This window comes from Pipistrellus hanaki (genome assembly GCF_964339955.1).
Source record: "Pipistrellus hanaki genome assembly, chromosome: 1".
Classification (NCBI taxonomy): domain Eukaryota; kingdom Metazoa; phylum Chordata; class Mammalia; order Chiroptera; family Vespertilionidae; genus Pipistrellus; species Pipistrellus hanaki.
In genome coordinates, this window is record NC_140503.1 from 53650062 (window position 1) to 53675959 (window position 25898).

Genomic DNA, 25898 nt, shown 5'->3' on the forward strand with positions numbered 1-25898 from the left:
ACGTGCTTACTCTCTCCCTTCACCAAGAGAATGTCATGAACCACACAGAGGATGGTCCTTCCTGGGTCCCAGAATGAGAAGTCACGTGGATCAGAGCCCCCACCAAACACTGAGATTCAGGTTTGTTTTGACTATAGACTGATTGTTTTGACTATGGGCTAGTAAAAGCTGAATGCTGCATTGCCGATTCAGTGAGAGGTGATCCTAGAAAACAGAAGTGGTATGGCACCACTCCCCCAAGAATTTAATCCCACTCCTCCAAGTGATGGAAAAGTTCAAGTTCAACAACTAAAGAGAACAAATCTGAGACTGTTAGGTAAAATATTTGAGTAAGGGACAGAGTACAGCTCTGTTAGTTTTCAGGGTTGGGTTAGAATGAAAGTGATAAAACAACACTGGAATTCTACTGAATGTATTACAAGCCCTCATTAGTGTTATCTTTAAACTTGCAGCCTGAAGAACTCATAAAGCAATGTCACACTGAATCATCATATGCAAACTAGTGCCAGAAGCTACTTTCTTGTTATCAAAGGGTTCCTTTAGGAAATAGTTTCCTTGATACGCTTAAGTATTTTCTAAAAATGTATTTTATAGGAGAGTTGAGAATATTTCAGCTAAAGTTGAAACGAAGGCGTAAGAATTTCATTCTGGAAGATTGGTGTTAATGAAAGCAGTGGGAGGTAGGAATCGGAAGATAAACAGTGGCAGGGGCACAGAATTTCATACAAAAGAATTTGAGCACACTCTGGCTTGAAATATCCTTCCCTGTCAACCCATCTGAAGCCTCATGTTTCATTGTCCATCTCAAATGCCTGTTTCTCACTCAAACTTCCCTAATGCCATTAGATGGAATTAATTTTGACATGCCTCATATTTTCATTCCCTGCTACGCTTCCACTGGAGATGCATACACACTTCTGCCAAATACCAAAGGGCTGAGAATTTGAATTTTCAGCTGAAGCCAAGTTGCTGACAAATATCACTGTCAGATAACAAACTTCTAGAATACACAAATAAACCTAAAGAATTATGCCAAAATTTAGCTAACTTTTTAGCCACTGAGCCTAACAGGCTAGGGCCAAAAATGTAAATTTTATTATTTTAATATTCTTATTTTAAATGATAGTGCTAAACATTGTATATTTACATTATATACAAGTATAGGAACAATAATTTCCCAACACTGTCAGCTGTTAGACTCTCTTACAGTTACTAGAGAGATTCAAATTTCAACCGAGGTGAGTGGATGAAAAAGATAAATGTCCTAAATGGAATTAAATAAGAATTAAATTCTGGTTTTAAATTGTAAATGCTAGGTACACTAAACATTTCCACAAAGAACAGAGTTATAATGTAATCCCTGTTTGTTTGTTTTTTTGTATTATTAAATTTTTGTATTTATTAACTAAAAAAAAAAAAATAGCTTTCTTCCTAAGTTATCTAGCTATTACATTCTCTATATTTGTAGTAGCTGTCCCTATTTTTCTACTTGAACATTAACAATTTTTAATTATTTTGAATTGATTTTTAACATAAAATATATCTTTAACAATCTCTAATTGTTAAAGATATATTTTATTTATTTACGAATTTTACTTATCTAATATTTACTATGCATTTATATTTTGAAAAAATATCAACAGTCAGATTTTTTACTGCCTGTATCTGAATATTTGCATAATAATAAGTCTAAATAAAATACTTTTTTTAAAAATCAGTGACACTGTTACTGATTAGATATAAGAATAACTTTTACACTTAACCATGCCAAAGTTTAAGGATGATGGAAATAATATTGAAGTAGGCATTCTGAAAGCTGAGGCCCAACGCACAGGCCAAACAGCCAAGACTCTTTGTCTACTGTCACTAAGATACAGTTAGATTTTAGGCAGGCACATGCTACTGCTTATTCACAGGTAGCTTTCAATCAGTAAAAATCAAAGTCTTTATCCACACAGATGACAGTTAAGTCATATTTTCTCCATTCTATCTTTTGTAGCTGAATTTTTATTGACTTTTTTCAGAAACATTGATTTGTTGTTCCACTTATTTATGCATTCATTAATTGATTCTCGTATACCCACAATCTTGGCATATCAGGACAATACTCTAACCCAGTGGTCGGCAAACTCATTAGTCTACAGAGCCAAATGTCAACAGTACAACAATTGCAATTTCTTTTGAGAGCCAAATTTTTTTAACTTAAACTTCTTCTAATGCCACTTCTTCAAAATAGACTTGCCCAAGCCATGGTATTTTGTGGAAGAGCCACACTCAAGGGGCCAAAGAGCCATATGTGTCTCACGAGCTGCAGTTTGCTGACCACAACTGTAACCAACTGAGCTACCTGGCAAAGGCATATTAGTTGATTTTTTTGGATTAAAAGTAGACAATACAAAGATTTTTTTGTATTGTTACTTGTGTTAAATTTTTAAAAATTGATTTTTTAAAGAGAATGCAAGGGAGGGGGAGAGACAGAAAAACATTGATGTGAGAGAGACACATATATTGGTTGCCTTTCCCATGCACCCAGGCCAGGGCTGGGGTGAGAGCCTGTAACCCAAGTAAACGCCCTTGGGAGGTACAGGCTTGACCTGAATCAAACCTGGGCTGATGCTCTATTCATTGAGTCAAACTGCCCAAGGTTTGTGTTAGATTTTTATTTGAGTAGGTACATACAGGCTTATACTTTGGCCTCCTAGGGCCCATCAGCTGGAGACCCAGTAGTTATTTTATCAGTATTATATTCAAACTAGAAGCCCGGTGCATGAAATTCATGCATGGGGTGTGTGTGTCCCTCAGCCCAGCATGCAACCTTTCTAATATGAGACATCCCTCTCACAATCCAGGACTGCTGGCTCCCAACTGCTCGCCTGAATACCTTCCTGATTGCTCCTAACCACTTCTGCCTGTCAGCCTGATCACCCCCTAATCATTCCCCTGCCAGCCTGATTGATGCCTAACTGTTCCCCAGCCAGCCTGTTTGCCCCTAACTGCCATCCCCTGCAGGCCTGGCTACCCCTAACTGCCCTCCCCTGCAGGCCTGGTCACCCCTAACTGCCCTCCCCTGCAGGCCTGGGTGCCTCACAACTGCCCTTCCCTGTAGGCCCAGTCGTCCCAACTTCCCTCCTCTGCCATTCTGGTCACCCTTAACTGCCCTCCCCTGCAGGCTTGACCACCTCCAACTTCCCTCCCTTGCAGGTCTGGTCTCTCCCAACTGCCCTCCCCTGTTGGCCATCTTGTGGCGACCATCCTATATCCACATAGGGGCAGCCATCTGTGACTTCATGGGGGTGGCTATCTTGTGTGTTGGAGTGATGATCAATTTGCATATCACTTTTTTATTAGATAGGATGATAGAGGCCTGATGCACTGGTGGGGGCCAGTTGGTTTGCCCTGAAGGGTGTCCCGGATCAGGGTGGGGGTTCCTTGGGGTGTAGGGCGGCCTGGGTGAGGGCCTGTGGTGGTTTGCAGGCTGGCCACGCCCCCCGGCAACCCAAGCAAAGGCCCTGATATCTGGGATTTATCTATCTTCTACAATTGAAACTTTGTAACCTTGAATGGAGGCCTAGGCCAGCCAGGGTGTGTGGAAAGCTTGGCTTCCTCCATTGCAGGGAAAACCCAAGCCTCCTGCTCACTCTGTGGCTGCAGCCATCTTGGTTGGGTTAATTTATATACTCACTCCTGATTGGCTGTTGGGTATGGCTTGTGGGTGTAGGGGAGTGATGGTTACATATTACTCTTTTATTAGATAGGACTAGAGGCCCGATGCATGAAAATTTGTGCAAGAATAGCCCCCTCCCCCCTCCCACTCCTGCCTCCTCTGGCACCTGGCTGCTTCCTTCTGGCTGCCTGCAGGCACCTGGGATCTGGGCTGCTTCCATCTGGCCCCAGCTTCATCAGGAAGAATGCAGAGAATGACGTCTGGTTTAATTAGCATATTACCCTTTTATTATTATAGATTACTGGTGAACATCTATTTAAAACATGCCATGGAAAGAGCCCTGCAGTGGCTAAGCCCTACTGGTTAAATTTCTTCCATGCATTTACTTATAATCAAGAGTCAAAAAAACCTCTTTAACCTAGTCATCTAACTACCCTGTTTCCCTGAAAATAAGACAGTGTCTCATATTAATTTCCCCCCCCGCCCCCCCAAAGTTGCGCTAGGTCTTATTTTCAGGGGATGTCTTATCTTTCCATGCGCTAGGTCTTATTTTCAGAGGATGTCTTATTTTTGGGAAACGCGGTATTTACCTGCACAGTTATGCAGCCTGCATGTCTCAAGAACGTTTTAAAAATATATTTTATTGATTTTGTACAGAGAGGAAGGGAGAGAGACAGAGAGCTAGAAACATCGATGAGAGAGAGTCATCAATCAGCTGCCTCTTGCACACCCCCTACTGGGGATATGCCCGCAACCAAGGTACATGCCCTTGACCGGAATTGAACCCGGGACCCTTCAGTCCCCAAGCCGACGCTCTAATCTAGGGGTGTTGAACTCAATCAGAGAAGGGGCCAAAATCTAAAATCCAGCCTAAATCGCGGGCCGAATGGTTTACTGAACAGTCATAAACTGACAATGTCATAAACTGACAGCGGAGTGCAGTGATAACAGCGCGGTGCAGGCCACATTGCAAGGCCTGGCGGGCTGGATTTGGCCCGCGGGCCTTGTGTTTGACACATGTGCTCTAATCATTGAGCCAAACTGGTTTCGGCTCAAGAACGTTTTGAGACTCTGATAAACATCTTGCTAAAACCCAAATACAGTGTGTTCAATTTGACCAAACTGTCATGATTTCCTATTACTTATTAAATGAATCTGTGCTGTTTCTTATGGATCACTGCTTCACTTCCTGGTGCTTATAAACCACTGAAGTGGGTATTACACCTTTCTAGAGTTTTGCTCAGGATTGATGGATTCAGTGGTGTAGATTTAAAGACACTAACACATACACCTTTTGAGACATGCATCTTCCTGATTTTCCTACATCATCTCCCTTCTTAGGTTGGTTGAGTCTAAAGCATAGCCCAACCTCATTCAAGCATACATACATCTAGTTCCTACTGAGGTCCTGTGACATGTTGGACACTTGCTAGAGGTTGTGAGCATCTGCTCATGCTCCCTGAGTGGTAGGACAGGGAAGTGGGTTAGCAGCTGGGGCAGAGAGGGTGTGGGGCACCATTTCATGTAGCACAGAGAAAGGCTGAATGATTAAACTGAGAGGAGTGGTCCATAGCAGTGCCCAGTCTAACCTCGGCAGACCAATGGCAGGCTGCCAAATCCAAAGGAGGACACCCAGAAAGCAGAGCAGGTACAAACACGTTGAGACATCAGGGAAGCCGCGAGGAGCAGAGCGTAATGAGAGGGTGGGTCAGGAGTAAGTCCCGAGTCAGCTGTCTTGTTTATATTCAATTCTCAGAATGACAGGGGAGGGCCTGTCTGTCTGCCAGATGGAAACACAAAACTGAGTAAGATTCAGTCCTGCTTAAATTCCCAACATTGTCAGCATATAAAGGAAAACTTTGTTGGCATTAAGATCCATGGATACTTATTTAGGTTAGTATTTAGGATAGAAAAACCTAAGTGCCCTTTGTACGCCAAGCACTGTACATTCATCCTCATGATGTAACCACTGTTGAAGTATGATCATGATTCCTGGTCTACAGGTGAAGAAACTGAGGCTAGGTAATTTGCAGAAATTCACACAAGTAACAAGTGAGATTTGAACTAGGCAAGTATGACCTCAAAGTTCACACTTGTAACTCCTATTCATTATGGCCCCATCGATGGAAAGAGAGTCCTTTAAATAAAAACAATTACTAGACTGCCTTGTCCATGGGAAGGTATGAAACAGCAAGTAGAAACCAGAATGGGTCTTAAATGCTCCTTCTTGGACCTTGTCATCCGCTTAAGTGACAAAGAGTTCAGCAGAGTTCAGCAGAAGGGCAGGAAGAGTAGGCTTTCTTGTTTTTCCAGGGCAAAACTTGATCGGTAACTTTATGATTTTTATCCCAGCATACGTTTAAAACAGTAAGTCCTAAGTTAATATAAAAAATTCAAGGTGAAACAGTTAACCCATTTGGGTTGTCTGTATTCTTATTCCCATTTATACTAATAAATTTTAACTGTTTAGTTGAATATGTGCATTTCTGTTATAATGAGTTCTCCTTCCCCCCTCTGGCTACTTCTGGTTGCCTGTCTACTCCTTATCTTCATAATAAGGGCACTTTATAGTTCTTTCTGCAAATGGATTCATCTAACACGGTGCCAAATAGTTATTTTTAAAGGGACAATGTGTCTAAAATTTAACCACATTCAACCAGTCTTTACTTTCATTTTAAAAGGAAAGTTTATTCATTTCTAATGCTCTGTACATATTTTCACTTGGAAATTTCATTTCAGACACAAACAAATAGATTTTATCTTTCAAAGCAAAACTATCTTGATTAATTAAAACAGTATACATTTACATTAGCATTAAGTCTGGCTGGCAAATTCCCAAGGGTCAAACATGGCACCTACTTGTGCCAACTGGGATCAGGGTAAAAGTATTTTGCACTTCATTACATTTTGCTTTATCACACATTTAATTCCCTCACAATGTTCCATTTCACATGTAAAAAGCAACTCAGTTATTAATTCCCTAACTAATATAATAAATGTCCACTTTTGATTGAAAACTTTCAACATAAAAAAATAAAACAAGATTTTTCAATAACTGCTTAGCCAAATAAATGTTGCCAATATAAGTTTAAACAGTTTACAAAGTATTATTTCCTTTGTTCTCTTTCAAAACAATACAGGTACACATAAAACCCACATTACAGGCATCTAAACTGATATTATAGATTGGTGGCATGCAAGTATTGTACATTTTAAAATATATTTTATTGATTTTTTTACAGAGAGGAAGGGAGGGAATAGAGAGTTAGAAACATTTATGGGAGAGAAACACTGATCTGCTGCTTCCCGCACACCTCCCACCGGGGATGTGCCCGCAACCAAGGTACATGCCCTTGACTGGAATCGAACCTGGGACCCTTGAGTCCGCAGGTCAACATTCTATCCACTGAGCCAAACTGGTTAGGGTAGTGGTTGGCAAACTCATTAGTCAACAGAGCCAAATATCAACAGTACAACGATTGAAATTTCTTTTGAGAGACAAATTTTTAAACTTAAACTATATAGGTAGTAGGTACTTTGTTATTAACTTAATTAGGGTCCTCCTAAGCTGGTCTTTTCTAAAATCTCAAGGGGCCAAAGAGTTGCATGTGGCTGATGAGCCGCAGTTTGCTGACCACTGGGTTAGGGCATATTGTACATTTATAAGTGCAATGAAAAATGCTTGTTTGTTTCCCTCGAATGAATGAAACAAAATTAAGATAAAGGTTTAATTAAAATACAAATATTCCATGTGGAATTGTATTAAAAAAAAAACATAAAGTGGCAGAGATAGAAATTTTATGTCAGTACAATTTCTTTCTTAACTAAGGATTGTCACTGGCAATGTTTACGACTAAAATAAAATTTCATAACATGTGCCTTTTTTCTATTCATTTCATTCCACATATGGCCAATTCCTATCTATCCAAAGGGAACATGTTAATCCTGGCCCAGCTTCTCTCAATTGCACTGTGTACTTCTGATCAGCTTCTCTGTTATCCAGTCAACATGTGTGCAGACACCCAAACACGTGCGCGCGCGTACACACACACACACACACACACACACACACACACACACACATTTTAAATGAAAGCCTATGAGAAATGTGCTGTTAACTGTGCTCCATTTCCTTCTTTGCATTTCCCCCTTTCCTCCACCGATTTTGAGGAGAAGATATTATAAATGTTAAAATATTCTTTCAGAAAAGGCTGTTCCTTGAGAACTACTCTGAAGACAGTAAAAACTGCCGAGGAGGTACAGACAACTGTCTGTCGGTGGCAAGTTCAGACCCCTTCCTCTGAACAGTGCCTTGTGAAGAGAGATGAAACTGCAATGGGAACCGGTTAGAATCCGGATTCAGGAGCTGGAAGGGACCTTAGACAGCATCTGATCTGCTCACTTCATTTTCCAGATGAAATGAAGTCAAAATAGGTAGAAAGTCTTGCCCAAAGTCACACACAACTGATATCCAAATCAGCATTGTTTTCCAAAAATACATGGTGACAAATGGAGCATTTTTACTTATTTAGTTTTTGGAGCTGGAGGACAATTCAAGCAATGTTTATTAAGCACCTATTTTGTACAAGGCACCTTACTAGATGTTACAAAAGGTACAAAGATTGATGAGAGTCCCTATCTCCAATTGCTTGTGAAAGTTCTGTGAGGCTAGGTTTCAAGATCCTTCTTAGCATTTTCTGGCCAGGCTAAGGTTGCTGGTGATAACAAGGCAGCTGCTGCCCAGGAGAGCTGATCTCTCAAGTGATGCTGCTTCCCTTTACTACCAGAGCTCAGCCTGTTACACAGCTGCCACAGCCCCAAGGACATTCTACTCCTAGCCCCGTAGGCACACCTCAGGCCACAGCCTGCCCCACCCTGAATGGCGACAGAGCTGACAGGAGGGCAGCAGTGTCCGAGACCCTTGTCACTGTTTGCTTCCCCCTGTGTCCAACCCTGGCCTCTCTGCAAGGGTCCTGACCCGTCCCAACGAGCTGTCAAAGTGACTCAGGAAAATGCCCTACCACACACATCACTGGAAATAACACACCCTGCCCCATCAACCACGTCTCCCATGTCTTTGTGGAAAATAAAGTAATCCCAGTCCTCTATATCATACTCATGCTTCCATTCCCCATACTAAAAAAGATGTGGAAGATCTAATTGTTGGTCAGAGGAAAATACTAGTGAATCAATATGTATAAAAGGCTAATATGCAAAGTGTCCTCTTGGGAGTTCCACTGGGAGACTGGTAGTTCGATTGCTTGCTGTAATGTGCGCTGACCACAAGGGGGCTGCTGGCAGCCAGGGAAGGAAGGCCCAGGCTGGTAGCCAGAAGCCCTGATAGGCCCTAATTGCCGGCCAGGCCTAGGGACCCTACCCATGCATGAATTTTGTGCACCAGTCTTCTAGTAGATAATAGAAATGATCTCTCACTTTTGTACAGTCCTTTCCAGTATAATATTTTCATCCTACTAGCTGATTATATTCAAACCACAACTCTGTGAGGTAGTTAGTGAAGGTATTGTTCCCATTGGAATATAGGTGAAGAACTTAGGCTTGAGAGACTAAGTGGCTTGCTCCAAAGTCACCCAGCTAAGAAAGTGTGGAGCCAAGTGTCCAGGTTTCTTGACTCCAAATCCAGTGCTCTTTCCCCTATTTAGTCTACTAGAGGCCTAGTGCATGAAATTTGTGCATCAGGGAGGATCCCTCAGCCTGGCTTGTACCCTCTCGCAGTCCGGGAGGCCTCACTCCTCACTGCTTGCCTGCTCGCTAGCTTCTGGCTGAGTGGTGCTCCCCCTGTGGGAGCACACTGACCACCAGGGGGTAGCTCCTGCCTTGAGCACCTGCCTCCTGGTGGTCCGTGAGCATCATAGTGACCAGTTGTTCCATTGTTCAGTCTATTTGCATATTAGCCTTTTATTATATAGGATAATTGGCAGGCAATTAAATGATCATATATACCTGCTAAGTGTCAGTGATAGGATTAGGAGTCAGTCTCTAAATCTGTTAATATGGTTCTCCTCCACCAGACCAACTAGCAAAGCCTAAGTGCTCAGAATGACTACCATGGAAGATACCAGAGAAATGTCTAATCTTCACCCTCCTTCAAATCAATGATGCGCCACAAAACTGGGATAATCTTTAGTGCACGTACAGTCTTCCTAGCACAGTACCCAGAGGCAGGTTCAAAATTTAAACCTTGGAATCTGCCTCTGTCCATCTCCTGAATGTTCAATCATTGATGTTAAGGGCAGATGGGAAAGAGGAAAGCTGATCAGAGTTACTTCTGCTGTTATACAAGTTAAGAACTCTAATTTCCATCTTCCTTTTCCACCTCACTCAGCCTCTCCACTTTTCTAAGCTCCTGAACCACAATCGAAACCCAATCTAATCCAGAGTTGGTAACAAGAAAACAATGAATCCATCCTGGTTTCTAGGTATTTTCCTCCTCCCGGTTTGTTAGGGGAGGGGGTCATGTGATTTTCACCCAGAATGCTCTGCCTGATGCTTCTAGTCATTCTCACACCTTTTCTTTGTCTCAGTCCTTTAGTTTTGAGGATGGCATGGTATGTGGTGGGAAGATTTGAAATGAGGAGCAAAGGGAAAAACTGCCACTGGAAGGCAGAGCTAAAACATTTCATCTTAGTTCTCTGCTCATTAAAATGAAAGTAGCAAGACATCAACCAAAGAACTTGTATGCATATATGCATAACCCATAGACACAGACAAAAAGGTGGTGAAGGCCTGGGGTGGGGGGGGGGGGCGCGGGGGGAGGTTAGAAGAGGTTAATGAGGGGAAAAGGGGACTATGTAATACTTTCAACAATAAAGGTTTTTTAAAAAGGAAAGGAGCTATTACTGCATCATTAGTGTATGAGAGGGAGGAAGCTTCAGGATCTTGACTTAAACCCGATTCCAGAAACAGGTAACAGGCCACAGAACCCAGAATTCACAACTTACCACCCTTGCCCATTGGTGCTGCTGCCATAAATACTTGCACTGAAGATGGTATCCACTTTGCAGAAAGGCACTCTACCCTCAAAACCCAAGAAACACATATCAGATTGTATCAGTCCAGAGTTTTTGTACTTCCTGTCCCCCTTGCAGTGCCTAGATGTCTAAGCATCCATATGCATGAAGAAGGAAATAGCTGCCAACTCTTCTGTGAATTTAAAGCATGCTGATGCTTAGCAGTGTTTTCAAATTTGAGCGTCTGACCCGACCTCCTGGCAGTTATTCAGAGCACTCGGGTCTCCCTCATGCTGGTGCCCTGCCTGGCAGAGAAGCTGCTGCTGTGATCTGGTGTTCCAGGCTTCCCTTGGAACAGTGGTCGGCAAACTCATTAGTCAACAGAGCTCGCATGTGGCTCACGAGCTGCAGTTTGCAGACCACTGACTTAGGAAAATGGTTTTGAGGAGTACAGGCATTTGGGGTTTCTGAATTTTGAAGTGGAGATGGGCTTTTATTGTACAGTAATCTGTGTGCTCTCAGATGGGTGAGCTGCACATGTCTGTCCAGGTTAGTAATTCTCTATCTAAGCTAGGCCTGCAGCAACTTTGAGAGGGATAAGGGAAAAGGGCCTGAGGGACAGCATCTCCCTCCAATCAGTTGTCCAGCTTTAGCCAAGGAGCTCCATACAGTAATTAGTGATCTTTATTTACAAAACACTTATATAGAGTATACCCTACACAGATGGAAGGAAAGAGCTTCGTCTTATACACTATAGGCATATGGAGAGATTTGATGTTGAAACAATGAAGTTTCTAATCTTTATTCCCTAAGGTTGTTGACCATGCACACTGTGAAATTTGGGGGGTGAGGACCTAAAATGCAAACTCTAGGGAGTGATTTCACATTAACCTGGGCCCGCAGCAACTCTAAAAAGGACAAGGGACAAGGAGTTGGGAGAGAGCATCCCCCTTCAATCGGTTGTCCAGATGTAGCCAAACACCTAGTTATTTAGATATTTGGCGACACACACACACACACACACACACACACACACACACACACACAAACTCTTATTTACATTAGGTCCTAACAAGATAAAAGGGAAAGATTTACTCATGCCCATGACGACGAAGTAGCATCCTCTACACACTTCCGTACGGTGGGGAGATGGAGTGCTGGACTAGTGATGTGATCTCCGGACTTTCAGAATTTGTCTTCTAAAAGTCACCTTTTACAAGTCATGCTGTGATATGAGCCTGCAGGTCCTGGTGAGTGATTCTGTACTTACTGTGGGCCTATCCACATCAAAAAGAGGGAAGGGATTATCTCCCTTCAATTGGTTGTCCAGATGTTGCCAAATATCAGCATCATATTTGGCAAGTACATACATATAAAAATATTTTATACATGTTATGTGCCACCATGATGAATGGTAAGGGATTAATCATGCTCATAATAATGAAAAGACTACTTGCACACTTTGGGAAGATGCTCGAGAGATGAAGTCCTAGGCTAATTAAATGATTTATAGACTCTACAAACTGTAAGTTTATCTTCTAATAGTTATCTTTAATATGTGAATACTCATGAAAATGTCACCTTTCAAGCTACTTTTAAAACACAGGTAATATTAAGATAAAATGATTAGATATAAATATTAGATTTCATAGATTCTATTACATGTGAGCCAACTATTTTACAAGCTAAAACAGTGCTAAATTTTGATAATACCCCATTATCTTGCTTTAATACTATCAACAGCTGCAGTACAGTCTCTATTAAATTCTGACTTTTTTCTTGCTTTCTGCCAGAGTTTGTCAGAAACTGCTTTAGCCCCCAGTCTTCAGCACCTTGGGGCTGCAGAAAACACTCTGTAGAATTCAAGATTCCTTAGGGGTGAAGCTAAGAATAAGAGTGAATGAGAAAAGAAAGGAAAAAGTCCTATTTGCAGGGTCATGCAGCATTTAAATATATCTGCAATGAATCTAAAGTGCTAGGAGAAAGAAATGGAAGAGAAATGTTCTCCCCTTTGGCAACATGGTAGCCATACATATGTATACACACACACACACCACACAAAGAGTTGTATACATTGCTGATGCGTGTTTATAAACCAGCAACTGGGGCATGGGATAGGAGGAAGCCCTGATCTGTAAAATTTGCTAATTTCCTTGGTGTAAATACTCCCACCACCATAGCCAATTTCAAACTCCCAGCAAGAGGTCCTGAACTTCTGAGTTCAGAGGAGATGTAAACAGTACAGCATTATAGCATGTCTGCCATACCGACAACAACAGATGCAAATAGTCTTAAGAGCACAGGAAATAGTAAATGTACTTTTGAGTATTACTTTTTGTTTTTAATGTAACTTGATTTTAAGTGCATGACATTTAATTTTTAATAATGGCCATGTTTAACAACCAGTTTGCAAAATTCTTGAAAATTTAATAATCAGTAAGCCTGCATGAGCTGGCTCCAACATTCCACATCCAAGTAAGTAAGGGGAAAGGAAAAATCAGACTGAAAACAATTAAATACTATTTACTGTGCTTTTTTTTTTTTTGTATAGATAGGGAGACATAGTGGAAAACTAAAGAATTTTTAGCGTCCTAAAAACATCAACAGGTTCTGCTCATAAGTCCCTCAAAAATGTAAAATATTCTCAAGAAAATGAGGTTTCAAAGAATTTTAGGGCTACAGATGTGAGTACTTAGAATATAGGTAAATGTCCAATTTTATAAAGGCTATCTATCTGAAACGGTGCCCATGTGTTCTACAAGCTAGCTAGAATAATATGTGAATTAATGTCTCATTTTTAAAAACTTGTTTTACTGCTATCAAGCAACGCAGGAACACTCAATTACTAAACAAATCCTGGGCTGGGCCCACCTTCTGCCAGAGTCAGCAACCCCTTTAGCTCCAGAGGTTACCAGCACTAGGCATGCCACCTTTACAAGACTCAGCATTACAGAGAAAAGAGGAAAGAGAATGGGTTGGAAGGAAGGGGAGAAGGGAATAAGGAAGGGAGACATAAAAGCTAGTTTAAGTAAGAGTGCCACCAATTCCAGCCTTGGGCCCTGACAGTTATCAGAGACAAGTGCACTTGGGCCAAAGGCTGTAGTCACTTGTTTTCTTATTTCAGCATCAGGCCGCTGCAAGATTAACGCACACTACCATGCAATCATTGCCGCTGTGCTGTCACAGCCTTTGTTCTTGAGATGACAAACATCTGGATAAGTGATAATTCACACTTTTTCCTGAAGTTGGTAAGTATCTGGATGGATCATGCCATGTAGACAAAAATCAGTATAATTAACTTGAATGTTCACCTTTTACCCTGCAATCTTGTTACACTAAAGAAAAAGCAATAAATCCTTCTAAAATTTGCCAAAATAATTCAGTCATGTGCATCAGACAGCCTTGATTAATGTACAATTATTATTGTTTTATTTGGGTGTGTACTGTTTTAAAAGCCTCCCTCTTACTAAAACTTAAAAATATCCCATCCTGTCTGGAAAACTTTAAAACAGCTTTGTAAAAAGCTATCCATCAGAGACATGTTAAAGATTGAATTTATGTTGAATAATTAGTCAAGTAGGTGTGCCAATTCATTGTCCTTCCCGTGAGTCTATCTTGAAGTTATATCTGTGGGTTAATAAACATTATATACTTATTTACTAAGGCTATGTTAAAGCATCATAATGCTGTCTTGTTTTTATGAAGATGATCCCATTGATTTTTGATCAGTGGGGCATGTGCATTCAGTGTTATTTCTGGAACTAAGAATTTGTGCTAACTTGGGTTGCATTTCTCACCCTGTGAAAGATTGGCAATACTAACTTCTTATATGGTCAGCAGAACACTTCTGCTGTATTTAGCCTAACTCAAAGCTATGCATGTAAACAGAGGTAGGCCTCTATCATAATCCGTTACAAACACACTTACATACTAAATGCCTTGTAGTGGTCATAAAAAGTTCATGCAAGGGAGACAACCCAATATGAAAGTGGTTAAGGCCTTTTCAATTGTTGCCACCCACTAAGACCTGCCTAGGTTCACTGGTGCAAGTTGCCAGAGGTGCCCACGAGCAAATAAAACAACCGAATGTGTTTAAAAATCCCAGATAAATCAGTAGTGCTAAAAAAGAATAAAAATTAAATATTAGCTTTGTGGTTAATGGAAATGAACCTTTGGTAAAATAGACCCGGTGGGGAGGGAGCAGCGCTTTTGTTCGCTTTTAAATGGCCGCCGTGGTGGAACTTCGCCTCTTGTAGAAATTTATTTTCGTTCTCCTTCAACTCGCTTCTTACGAACTAGGTAAGAAAGAAAGAAAGGTTAAAATGACAAAGTGAAGGGATACTCCTTAAATTTCAGATAAACAACATCAATCACTCAAAGCAGCAATCTCACACACTTGAGGATAGAGTTACCTTAAATTTCAATATTCAATTGCCCACTGGATTATTCTCTCATTCTTGGTTAACAATGAGAGAATCAACCCAGGGTCGAACTGGGTTTACATTTACATAAAGCTATGTCTGACAGCTGAGAATTTGAATGTTAGGACTTTCCCAGTTCTACGGAGTAGAATAGATCCACAATGCAGAGAACTTCCAAATATTTCCTTGGTCACTTATCCACAGCCCTTCTCAACGTCTGTGCAGCTCAATCACCTATCAGCTTTAACGCCCCAGGATGACACATTCACAACCCGTTAACTCTGATTATGGCTTGTAGACCAGGAGGATCTGCAATAGAAAGTTGGAAGTTTCTAAACCTGTTTTAAATCAGATCTCCTAAATATCAACCTCCAAGGAAGGTGTGATTCAGATGGCAACCAAACTTAGAGATGAAGGTTCCCTTAAACTGGTTCCTCGTATCCAAGAAGTTGCCTGACTGCCCATTCCCAGTTCCTGCCCCCGTCTTCTTCCCCCTTTCACCTCCCGCCTGCAGGCTCCTCTAGTGGATAGCAGGAGGGCTACTCTCATCTTTTTGGATTTGGCAGAAATGGTGCCCTGACTGTGACCCTGCCCCAACTCTCCACTTTAAATAGCCCAGCCTACTGCCTAGGCTGCGAAAATGGAAAGGTCTAACCCACAGTTACTGCTCCTGGGCTGGGCTGGCCCCTCCATTTACTTCAAATTTCTTGTGCCTGAATGAGATGTTGTTCAACTGCGGAATCCTCCGCTTTTCCTAAACATCTTCCGGCTGTTACCTCTACCCTTCCCCAAAGCCCTGTTTGCTGGGACGCCTCCTTAGCCTCACCCTCTGCAGCCCAAAGGCAAGCACTGCCATCTGCCCAGCCAGGCTCCAGATGCCACACATTGCTCTGTGGCTGGGCCTCAGGGTCTTGGCTCAGTGTGCAGGCAGAGAGCTGGACACTAATGTTACCTGCTCCCTTCTGGTTCGAACCCTTCAGCTTCTATCTTCTCTACTATCTGAATCCTCCCTGTGGCCAGCACCATACTTCGCAGAACACTGTGCCCAGTTCCCCTGCCCAAGGTCTGGTATTCTGACCCTGAATCTCATACTGGGGACTGAGGCCTGCTATTGGCTCACTGCTTGTCAAGTGGACTGTCTACCCCTGGGTGCCCTTTTGCTATGCTGCTTCGAGTGGCGGGGATGTCCCCAGACCAAACCTTCCCAACCTGTCCCATTCCTCTGTGCCGTGGTTGACTAGACATGCCCCACCTCGTGTGAACAGAAGAAATGCCACAGATCCTCAGCCAAGAGTGGGCAGCAGGAAACATTAAGGAGAGGCTAACTGAAAAAGCTACCTCTGAGTGTCCCTTCACAGCATGGTTTCACTAGTTCAGTTCGCATGTAAATTATCCAAGTATCAGGCGTAACCATATTTAAACCCAGCTACAAAAGCACAGTCAGGCACAAACAAAGTGAATTAGGAATGTCCGTGCCATTGTGTCCACCCATCTGCTGGTGTAGATAACAGCAGAGAGTGATTACATGCAATAAGTAAGGAAAGAAGAAGCAAGTACATAAAGAAAACAAAGCAAAAATGACAGGTTGTCTGGAAAAAAAGGACAAACCGTTCTCGAGAGGATGCTACAATAAAGCTTAACCTGTGAAGAGGACGAAGGTTCCCATGACCACGTAATAGTTTGCCCCTGATGAAGGGCTAGCACTGAAGGCCAGTGGGATGGTGATATGTCAGAGCTGACGTGGAGAAATGAACGATCACCATGCTTTTTCTAGTTGCTAACAGCACCACAGTATGCCCGCATTACCCAGGTCATTATTCTTTGTGATGGCAGCTGCCACTCTTGTTCGTGGCCCTTGCTTGGTAAACTGATATCCAAATTTGAGGATCCTTGAATTCTCCTCGAGCATCTGGGCAATTTCCATCTCTACGGCTGTTCCCAACTGCTGTCTCTGGTTGCAGGTGCAGGTAGATACATAGGATGACCAAGAAGAATGAAAAAAACAGTTACGTGTGTGGAAAAGATACGTGGCTACTTGTTGGACAACAAACAAAGAGCCAAAAGTCTCCAAATGAATGGGAAAAAGTCACCTGAGATATTTTCTTCCATGCAGTCATTTGCTCCTTGTCTAGAAGCAAAACCCGACAGATAGATAGCAAAGTCAGCTGAGAGGACTAAGCCAATTATTTATGAAGGAAAAGATGATTCCAGATGTAAAATGAAAGCAAAACCAGTATTTGGTGTTTCCAATTTACCCCATTGTTTATGGTTTAAACAAAGGGTGTCTTTTAATAGGAAAACTGAATTATAGCAACCAATCCAATTACTGAATTTTCTATTCTGGGATCCATATCCAAAAATAATTAAAGATAATCAATTAATGAGCAGTTCTTTCTCAGCAGAGTCTCACTAGGAGATCCCCAAGAGGCTTCACCACAGTCAAGTGAGTTATCACACACTGAAGGGGTTACTGAACTACAGAAAAGTTATCACATTTCTTTATGTTTGTGAAAAGAGATATTTTGCTAAACATTAAATGTAGATTTTTAAAAATGGAAACATGTAAAAATAAGAATTTAAAATTAAATTTAAGGGACACGGTACATTTTTTTCATAATATATTCATTAAATATTTTAAAGTAAAAAGGACACTTTTTTTTATTATATAGGATACACAATAAAGTGTATCCTATATAATAAAAAGGTAATATGCAAATTGATCCTCACTCCCTTGTATCACAAGATGGCTGCCCCCACATTGTCACAAGCTGACCGACAGGGGAGGGCAGTTGCGGGGGGGGGAACCAGGCCTGCAGGGGAGGGCAGTTGGGGGTGATCGGCTGGCAGGGGAGCAGTTAAGTGTCAATCAGGCCAGTAGGGGAGCAGTTAGGGGGCGATCAGGCTGGCAGGCAGAAGTGATTAGGGGAAATCAGGCAGGCAGGCAGACAAGCTGTTAGGAGCCAGCGGTCCTGGATTATGAGAGGGATGCCCAGCTAACGGTTTAGACCATGTGGTTCAGTCCTAAACCAGCAGCCAGACATCGGCCAGATTGGAGAAGGTGGAGGCTGGGCTGAGGGACACCCTCCCCAGTGCACGAGTTTTGTGCACCAGGCCTCTAGTAAAATATAAAAGCTCCCTTCCCCTAATATTCACATTCCCCACAGAGGAAGCCAGTTTGGAATACAGTATGTAGTCTTAAACATTTTCTATGTATTCACATGTCTATGTAATCTTATGTACACCTATTTCCCCCCCACAGAAATGGATTCTAGTAGCATATTGTTCTGAAAGATGCTTTTCTTTTTCTTTTAAGATTAGTAACACCTTTTCATGTAGGTAAACACATATTACCTCATTGGACAGCTGCCCAGCATTCCACTGTAGTAATGCATCATAATGTCTGCAGCTAGGTCCTAATGACTGTTTGTTATATTGCTTTCCATTTCTACTATTGCAAACCGTGCTGCAGGGACCTTCCCGTGCACACACAGTGTATCCTGGGGCGTTTCTGCAACTGTGCCTGGGAGGCAAATTTCAGCAGGATCCAGGTGTAAGCATGTTTTAATTTTTGACATATTACTGACTTATCCTCAAAGGCTATGGCAATTTTTACATTTGCTAACAGTGTTTGAGTTACTGTTTTCCTTACCCTAACCAACATGGGATATTACCAATCTTTTCATCCCTGTTAATCCAATAAGTGAAATTTACATTTTACTTTGTATATATTTAATTGCTTTAATTTGCTTTTCTCAAATTATGAATAAGAACAATTAATTTTCTCATACTTTTTTTTTTTTAACTACCAATCTCTGTAAGTTGCCCATTTTTCCTGGGCTTTTTATTTTTTTAAGGCTTGTAAATTTATTATATATTAGGAAATTAGCCCTTTGTCAAATTTGCTGAAAATACTTGTTCAATTTCTTTCTTTTTTTGATTACTTAAACACATTTTCTCCCTTTCATATGGTCAAATTTATCAATCTAGATTTTATGTCATGTTTAGAAAGTCTCCACTCCTGATATTTTCCACTTGTTTTATGATTTTGCATATTGTAATATTTAAATCTTATTTCATCTGAAATGAATTTTAATATAAGAATTAAAATATACCCTAGCCAGTTTGGCTCAGTGGATAGTGTCAGCCTACAGACTGAAGGATCCTGGGTTCGATTCCGGTCAAAGGCTCATGCCTGGATTGTAGGCTTGATCCCTAGTAGGAGGTGTGCAAGAGGCAGCCAATCAATGATTCTGTCTGTTCATTGATGTTTCTATCTTTCTATCTCTCTCCCTTCCTCTCTGAAATCAATAAAAGAATATTTAAAAAAGGAATTAAAATAAAACACCAACTTTATTTTGTTCCAAAATGGATTCTGGTAGCAAACTGTCACACCATCTTTTACTTCATTTTTCTTCAATGATTTGAAATACCTCTTTGTTGCAAAATTCTTATGTATACTTGAGTGTTTCTGGACTCTATTACCCTGCCACTCTATTTCTGTGCCAGTATTATGCAATTGGATTGCTTTAATACCTTTTAAATTTGGAAATTTTAAGTATGGGGTAGATGAAGGATATACGTTTATGGAGAAAGTTTTTGTGTCCTTTGCTCTTTATCTTTCGTTTCATCAAACAACCTGTCAAATGAGTCTCTTGCTAAGATATTAACAAAAATGTGGTACTTCCAGTAAGACAACAGATTTGGGAATCACAGGGTGGAGTCAGCGTTCTCAGCAATGAGGATCTATGGGAGGGAGGAGCAGCAATAAAGTAAGAGATACTGACCTCACAGTATCATGAGCAACTTTAGCTCATGACACACTTTCGAACAATGGGACTGAATTAAGGACTGAGATCCAGCCTCCAGTCGGGGCTGCCACCGTTCTGGCTTCTGCCCCTCGAATGGGCCAACGTGGTGCTCTCCCAGGGTGGCAGGAGCTCCTGTTGGATGTGATTGACTGAGAGGGGCAACATAAAAGTCCCCTTACTTCTCCTGACAAATCTCAAGCATATGGAGTCTAGCACTTGGATAACTTGGAGGATGGCATATTGATATAAAGGATGTAGGAGCTGAAAATTATGTTGGGGGCATGTAAAAGAGGAGGAGAAAGTAATATAATATAGGGCATCTTTCTTTCTCAGCCTGAGTTTTTGTTTTGTTTTGTTTGTTTGTCTTTTTGAGGTCTTGTGTTGTATAAACCCAGGATACTAAATGAGCACCAGAATTTCTTATAATTTGGATAGTATGTTTCTTTATATTAAGTCACTAAATACAAAGAAAAAAAGAAACAAAAGTTTAAGCATACATTTCTTCATATAACCTTTTGTTTTTCTTTATTTTTATTAACGTCTTTTAAAAAATTGATTCTGAGAGAGAGGGAGGAAAAGAGATGGGGGGCGAGAGAGAAACATCAATGGGTTGCCTCCTGCATATACCTCCACATCCCAAATCCACCCTCACTGCAACCTGGGCATGTGCCCTGACCAGGAATCAAACCAGCGACCTTTTGGTGCAGGGGATGATGCTTAACCAACTGAGCCACACTGGCCAGGAAACAGTCTGTTTTTCTTTAAGTAACCTTTTTTCACTACCTCAATTTATTTATTCGTGAATATGCATTACCGATTGTGCTCACAGGGCACCTGATTAAGTCATTACATGTTTAGCTGGAACCCACCAGGTGGGGTGTTCTCAGCAGGCCTCCATCCTGGTGCAGTTTCCTGCAGCACTGGTCTTACTGGGTCTCAGCTGCTGGCCCTGCCTGAGGAAATTAGGGATTAGTTTATTTCAAACCCTTCCTTAGACAGAGGAGGAAACAGAGATTTACTTCTAACAGTCTGTGAGATTAGTTTATTTCAAACCCTTCCTTAGACAGAGGAGGAAACAGAGATTTACTTCTAACAGTCTGTGAGTCAGTGAACGAAACTGTGGATGGAAATCAAGGTTTGTTTATGAATTTCCTCATTCTTAAAATAAAGCAAAAACATCTTTCCAATTGTTCTAGAACTTAACCCTCTTCTTGTCACGAGTAAAGAGAAGTCATTTCAGAGTTGAGAAATTACACAAATCCATGCCTAGAAGACTGAGGAGGGAAGGTGAGGATGATACTTTAGATGGGATTTTTTATTTATTTATTTATTTATTTATTTGTATCATTTTTGTTAATCTTCATCTGAGGATATTTTTCCCATTAAGTTTTACAGAGAGTGAAAGGGAAGTGAAGAAAAGAGAGAAAGGGGGGAGAGAGAGGGATAGGGAAAGAGAAAGAGAGCAAAAGAGAAACATTAATGTGAGAGAGACCCATCATTGGTTGTCTCCTGCAAGTGCCCTGACTGGGGAGGGGATCGAACTGCAACCGAGGAACCGGCCCTTGACGGGGAATCAAACCCGAGAACCTTCGGTATTTGGGCTGACACTCTAACTTCTGAGCCACACCAGCCAGGGCTTATTATTGTTTTAAAAAAATGTTTTTATTGATTTTACAGAGAGATGAAGGGAGAGCGAGAGACATCGATTGGCTGCCTCCCGCACACTCCTTACTGGATCTAGAGGGAATTTAAGAAGGACTGTATTTTAGGGTCTTCTTCACATGCATTAGAAAAAGCTGCTCTATTCTAAATTTTCAGGATTTCAGCTCACTCACTACATATAAGGCTGTCAGATTTAGCTAATAAAAATACAGAACACCAGTTAAATTTAAATTTCAATAAATAACAAATAAATAATGTAGTATGAGTATGTCCCATGATATTCTTGGGATATAGTTATACTAAAAAGTAATTGTTGCTTATCTGAAATTCAAGTTAAACTGTATTTTATCTGGCAACCCTAATTAGATGGTATTTTACAAAGAACTAGGAACAGAGTATCGAGATCGTTATTTCGGATATGGGGTTTCACTATGGCCTAAGCCAACCCAAGAAGTTAAATATACTTTGGGCTAAAGTGTCCACTTCTGTCTTAGATCTCCTGGGAATATTTACTAAGAGAGCTCAACTTCTTCCTGATACTACTCTAGTTGATAAATATCCCTGAGCTATCACTTCTTTTCCTTTGGCATTTTTCTCACTTGTGCTCCTGCTCTCCTCCTTCCTGATGATCTTTAATTTACTAGCTGCTGGACACACACCCACACACACAGCATCGGCTTCCCCTGAACGTGTCTGGTCTTCCCCTGGGCGTCCCTCCACACCTCTGCGTTTGGAAAGCTGTGTTGGTGATGCATCCCCTCTGGGGATGGTGAGAAAGCCTTCCTGCCTCCCGGGAGGGTTCCCACTTCCCTAGTAACAAGCTTCATGAGGAGTACAGGGCTGAACAGTCCTGTTGTCCTGGTCAGCAAAAAAACAGAGTAGAGCTGTCCATGGAACCTATCTCCAGGCTTAGGCAGAAGTCCTGCGCAGGCCCAGCCAGCACGGCTCAGTGGTTGAGCCATCGACCTATGAACCAGGAGGTCATGATTCCATTCCTGGTCAGGACACATGCCCGGGTTGCAGGCTGAATCCCCAGTGTGGGGCGTGCAGGAGGCAAATGATCAATGATTCTCTCTCATCATTGATGTTTCTCAATGATCAATGATTCTCTCTCATCATTGATGTTTCTCTCCTCCTTTCCTTCCCTTCCCTTCCCTTCCCTTCCCTTCCCTTCCCTTCCCTTCCCTTCCCTTCCCTTCCCTTCCCTTCCCTTTCCTTTCCTTTCCAAAATCAATAAAAATATAATGAAGGGGGGGGGGGAAAAGAAAAAAAGGAAAAAAAAAAAAAAAAGGTCCTGAGTAGGATCCTGGGGCTTTATCAGATCTTAGAGGGTCTAGACCAGGAAATTTCCCAGATATGCAGGGGGCACTCTCAACAGGTACTTTCCTCACTGTCTCTCCCCCACCCCACAAAAGAATGCTCATAGTACAAGACTCCTTGCTCTCTCCTCTTTCAGTTCCATTCCAGGGCCCTTTCTTCCTACTGCACAGTGTCTAGACCCCTCAGAGTCCCTGAATCTCACTGTAGACACTTTCCTGTGACGAAGGAGCAGGGTTACACGCCGAGAACTGAGACATGCTCCCTGTGAGCTGGAGCCAGTGAAGCAGCAGAAGTCTGGAGGCAGGGCAGACAGGCTAAGGCCGGGAAAGAGGTCTTCGGGGGACAGGAAGTGGTGGCTCCAGGGAAAAACAACTAGCTTTGGCTGGTGATGGGAACCTGAGAAACGCTGTAACAGAGCTGAGATTATGACTGCACCGTGGGTGAGTCTGATGCTACTTTCAAATATATTTTATTGATTTTTTTATTAAAGAGAGGAAGAGAGAGGGATAGAGAGTTAGAAACATCAATCAGCTGTGTGCCCACAACTAAGGAACGTGTCCTTAACCAGAATCGAACCCAGGACCCCTCAGTCCGCAGGCCAACGCTCTATCCACTGAGCCAAACCGGTTTCGGCTGATGATAATCTAAGCCAGGCCATCTTCTAGAACCCAAACTCCTTTATTTATTTATTTTAAAAAATATTTTTATTGATTTCAGAGAGGAAGGGAGAGAGAGATAGAAACATCAGTGATGAGAATCATTGATTGGCTGCCTCCTGCACACCCCACACTGGGGATCGAGCCTGCAACCTGGGCGTGTTGTCCTGACCAGGAGTCAAACTGTAACCCCCCTTCCCCTCAACCCTCTCCACTCCCCACCCCCGCTTTGCCATCCCTGGTTCATAGATTGACACTCAACCACTGAGCCGTGCCGGCCGGACACAGAACCCAAAGTCCTTTAAATGGGCTCTGTGGCCAGCACCAGACTGCAGGCGCCCGCTGTACTCATTCAGCTCCGGAACCTCCATCCAGGGACAGGTAGTCTGCCTCTGGGAGTGGCCGCACTGTAGCCATAGTCCCAGTGATAGGCAACAGCAAGGCTGGAGCAGGCACTGGCTGAGATTCCTGCTGAGAGGCCGCAGTGATGACGGCTGAACAAAGCAGCTGCCATACCTCTGCCCCCACCTGCTCTTCCTCCTCTGGGCCTGACCAGCCCAGGGCTGGGGGCTACCTGGCTCTTTATAGCTCAGGCTGCCCCCCTGTGCAATGCTTAATCCGGAGCACGTGGCCCCCTCCTCCCCCACAGGCCTGCAGCTTTTATAAAGTACAGGAAAGCCAAAACATAAAACCGAGCTACAGAATTTTGTCCTTTAACTCACTCCATTGTGGCGTACCTTTCCCAGGCAGCCTGCCGGTCGGCTTACCTGGTTGTCGATCTTGATTTCTGTCAAGGTGTCATTTTCTCTCAGCGCCTCTACCAGGGCCAGGATCCCAGCTCCAGTTATAAAATTGGATTCTATGTTTAGACTTTTCAAGGTCTTGTTCACTTTCAGCATATCTGCAAAAGCCTTATTAATTCAAAAAGGAAATAACCATTAGGGTTTCTAAAGACCTATTTCCTGAATAAGTCTTTAGAAACTCCCCACCCCCAAATTAAATGAGTCTTTTTTTTTTTAACAGTACTTAAAAAACTTAGTTAAATCATACTTTCACCTCAAAGCTAAAAGATAATTTAAAACTCAAAAAATTGTTTGGTCCAGCAGCCCACACTTATGAATTTTATATATCTGCAAAACTAAAAAAAAAAAAGAAAAAAAAAAAAAAAAAGAAGATACTGACATAGGATTACAACTCACAAACACACACACACACACACACACACACACACACAAAACAACACTTCACTGCCACCTGTTATCACTACCAATGTTATTTTTGAGAAAAGGCAGTTTAACATTAGGAAATATGTACAAAGGATTTAATTTCAGAATTATTTCATTTTGCCCCTTCCTTTATGAATGAATTAAAATAAAACGTTTACTACTGATTAGCATTTAGACACTACTGATTTAGTCATATCACTTCAGGTCATCCAAAATCAGAATTCCTCAGATAATTCTTGTAGGGCAGCTACAAGTCTTTATCTGAAAGGACCCACTGAGGCTCAGAGGAATGAATAAAAAAGACTCATAGGTGGGCATATACAAGTGAAATTTCAGAACTTCAAGGAGAGAGAGTCCTCAAAGTTCTAGCAAGAAAAAATAAGTTTGCTCTAGTTGGTTTGGCTCAGTGGATAGAATCAGTCTACAGATCAAAGGGTCCCAGGTTCGATTCTGGTCAAGGGCACAAGTCCAGGGTTGCAGGCTGGATCCCCAATAGGGGGCATGCAGGAAGCAGCCAATCAATAATTCTCTCTCATCATTGATGTTTCTAACTCTCTCTCCCTCTCCCTTCCTCTCTGAAATCAATAATATATATATATATATATATATATATATATATATATATATATATATATATAAAGAAAAAAAAGTTACATGGAAAAAAGTGTCACTCAATTTCAAGGCACTTGAGAATTGTATATGCTAAGGATAAGTTTTAAAATTTGGAGTCAATCCATATATATAACATAAAATATGATGTAAAGCCGCTGGAATAGCTCAGTGGTTAAGCATTGATCTATGAACCAGAAGGTCATAGTTCTATTCCTGGTCCAGGCATATGCCTGGGTTGAGGGCTCAATCCCCAGTGGGGGTGTGCAGGAGGCAACCGATCAATGATTCTCTCTCATCATTGATGTTTGTATCTCCCTCTCCCTTCCCCTCTGAAATCATTAAAAATATATTTATTTTAAAAATATTATATAAAATATATAAAGTTCAAATGTGAAGATAATAAAATAACTACAATTTGGTGATAGAAGAGGAAGGAGGGATGGAAGGTAGAGTGAGTTCAGAAATGCCTTCATCTTTTCTAATGGATGATAATAAATTATCTAAGATGGCAAATTAAAAATAAAAATGAAAATAAAATAAAAATGTATGTATACTAGTGTT

The 25898-nt window shown here is 41.6% G+C and overlaps 1 protein-coding gene across 2 annotated transcripts in view; it reads right to left on the reverse strand.

The window, feature by feature from the left end:
• Positions 1-6326: 6326 nt before the first annotated feature.
• The window catches only part of TMOD2 (tropomodulin 2), a 54616-nt gene continuing 35044 nt past the window's right edge, over positions 6327-25898 (reverse strand). The window contains exons 8-10 of one of the 2 annotated variants that reach the window (XM_084894591.1): positions 24267-24410; positions 16860-17004; positions 6327-14927 (exon numbers count right to left, since the gene is read on the reverse strand). In XM_084894591.1, coding sequence (XP_084750717.1) covers positions 14893-14927; positions 16860-17004; positions 24267-24410 — 324 coding nt within the window. In that variant the 3' untranslated portion in view covers positions 6327-14892. The remainder of the gene's footprint in view (positions 14928-16859; positions 17005-24266; positions 24411-25898) is intronic. The other variant, XM_084894592.1, reaches the window with a different exon arrangement.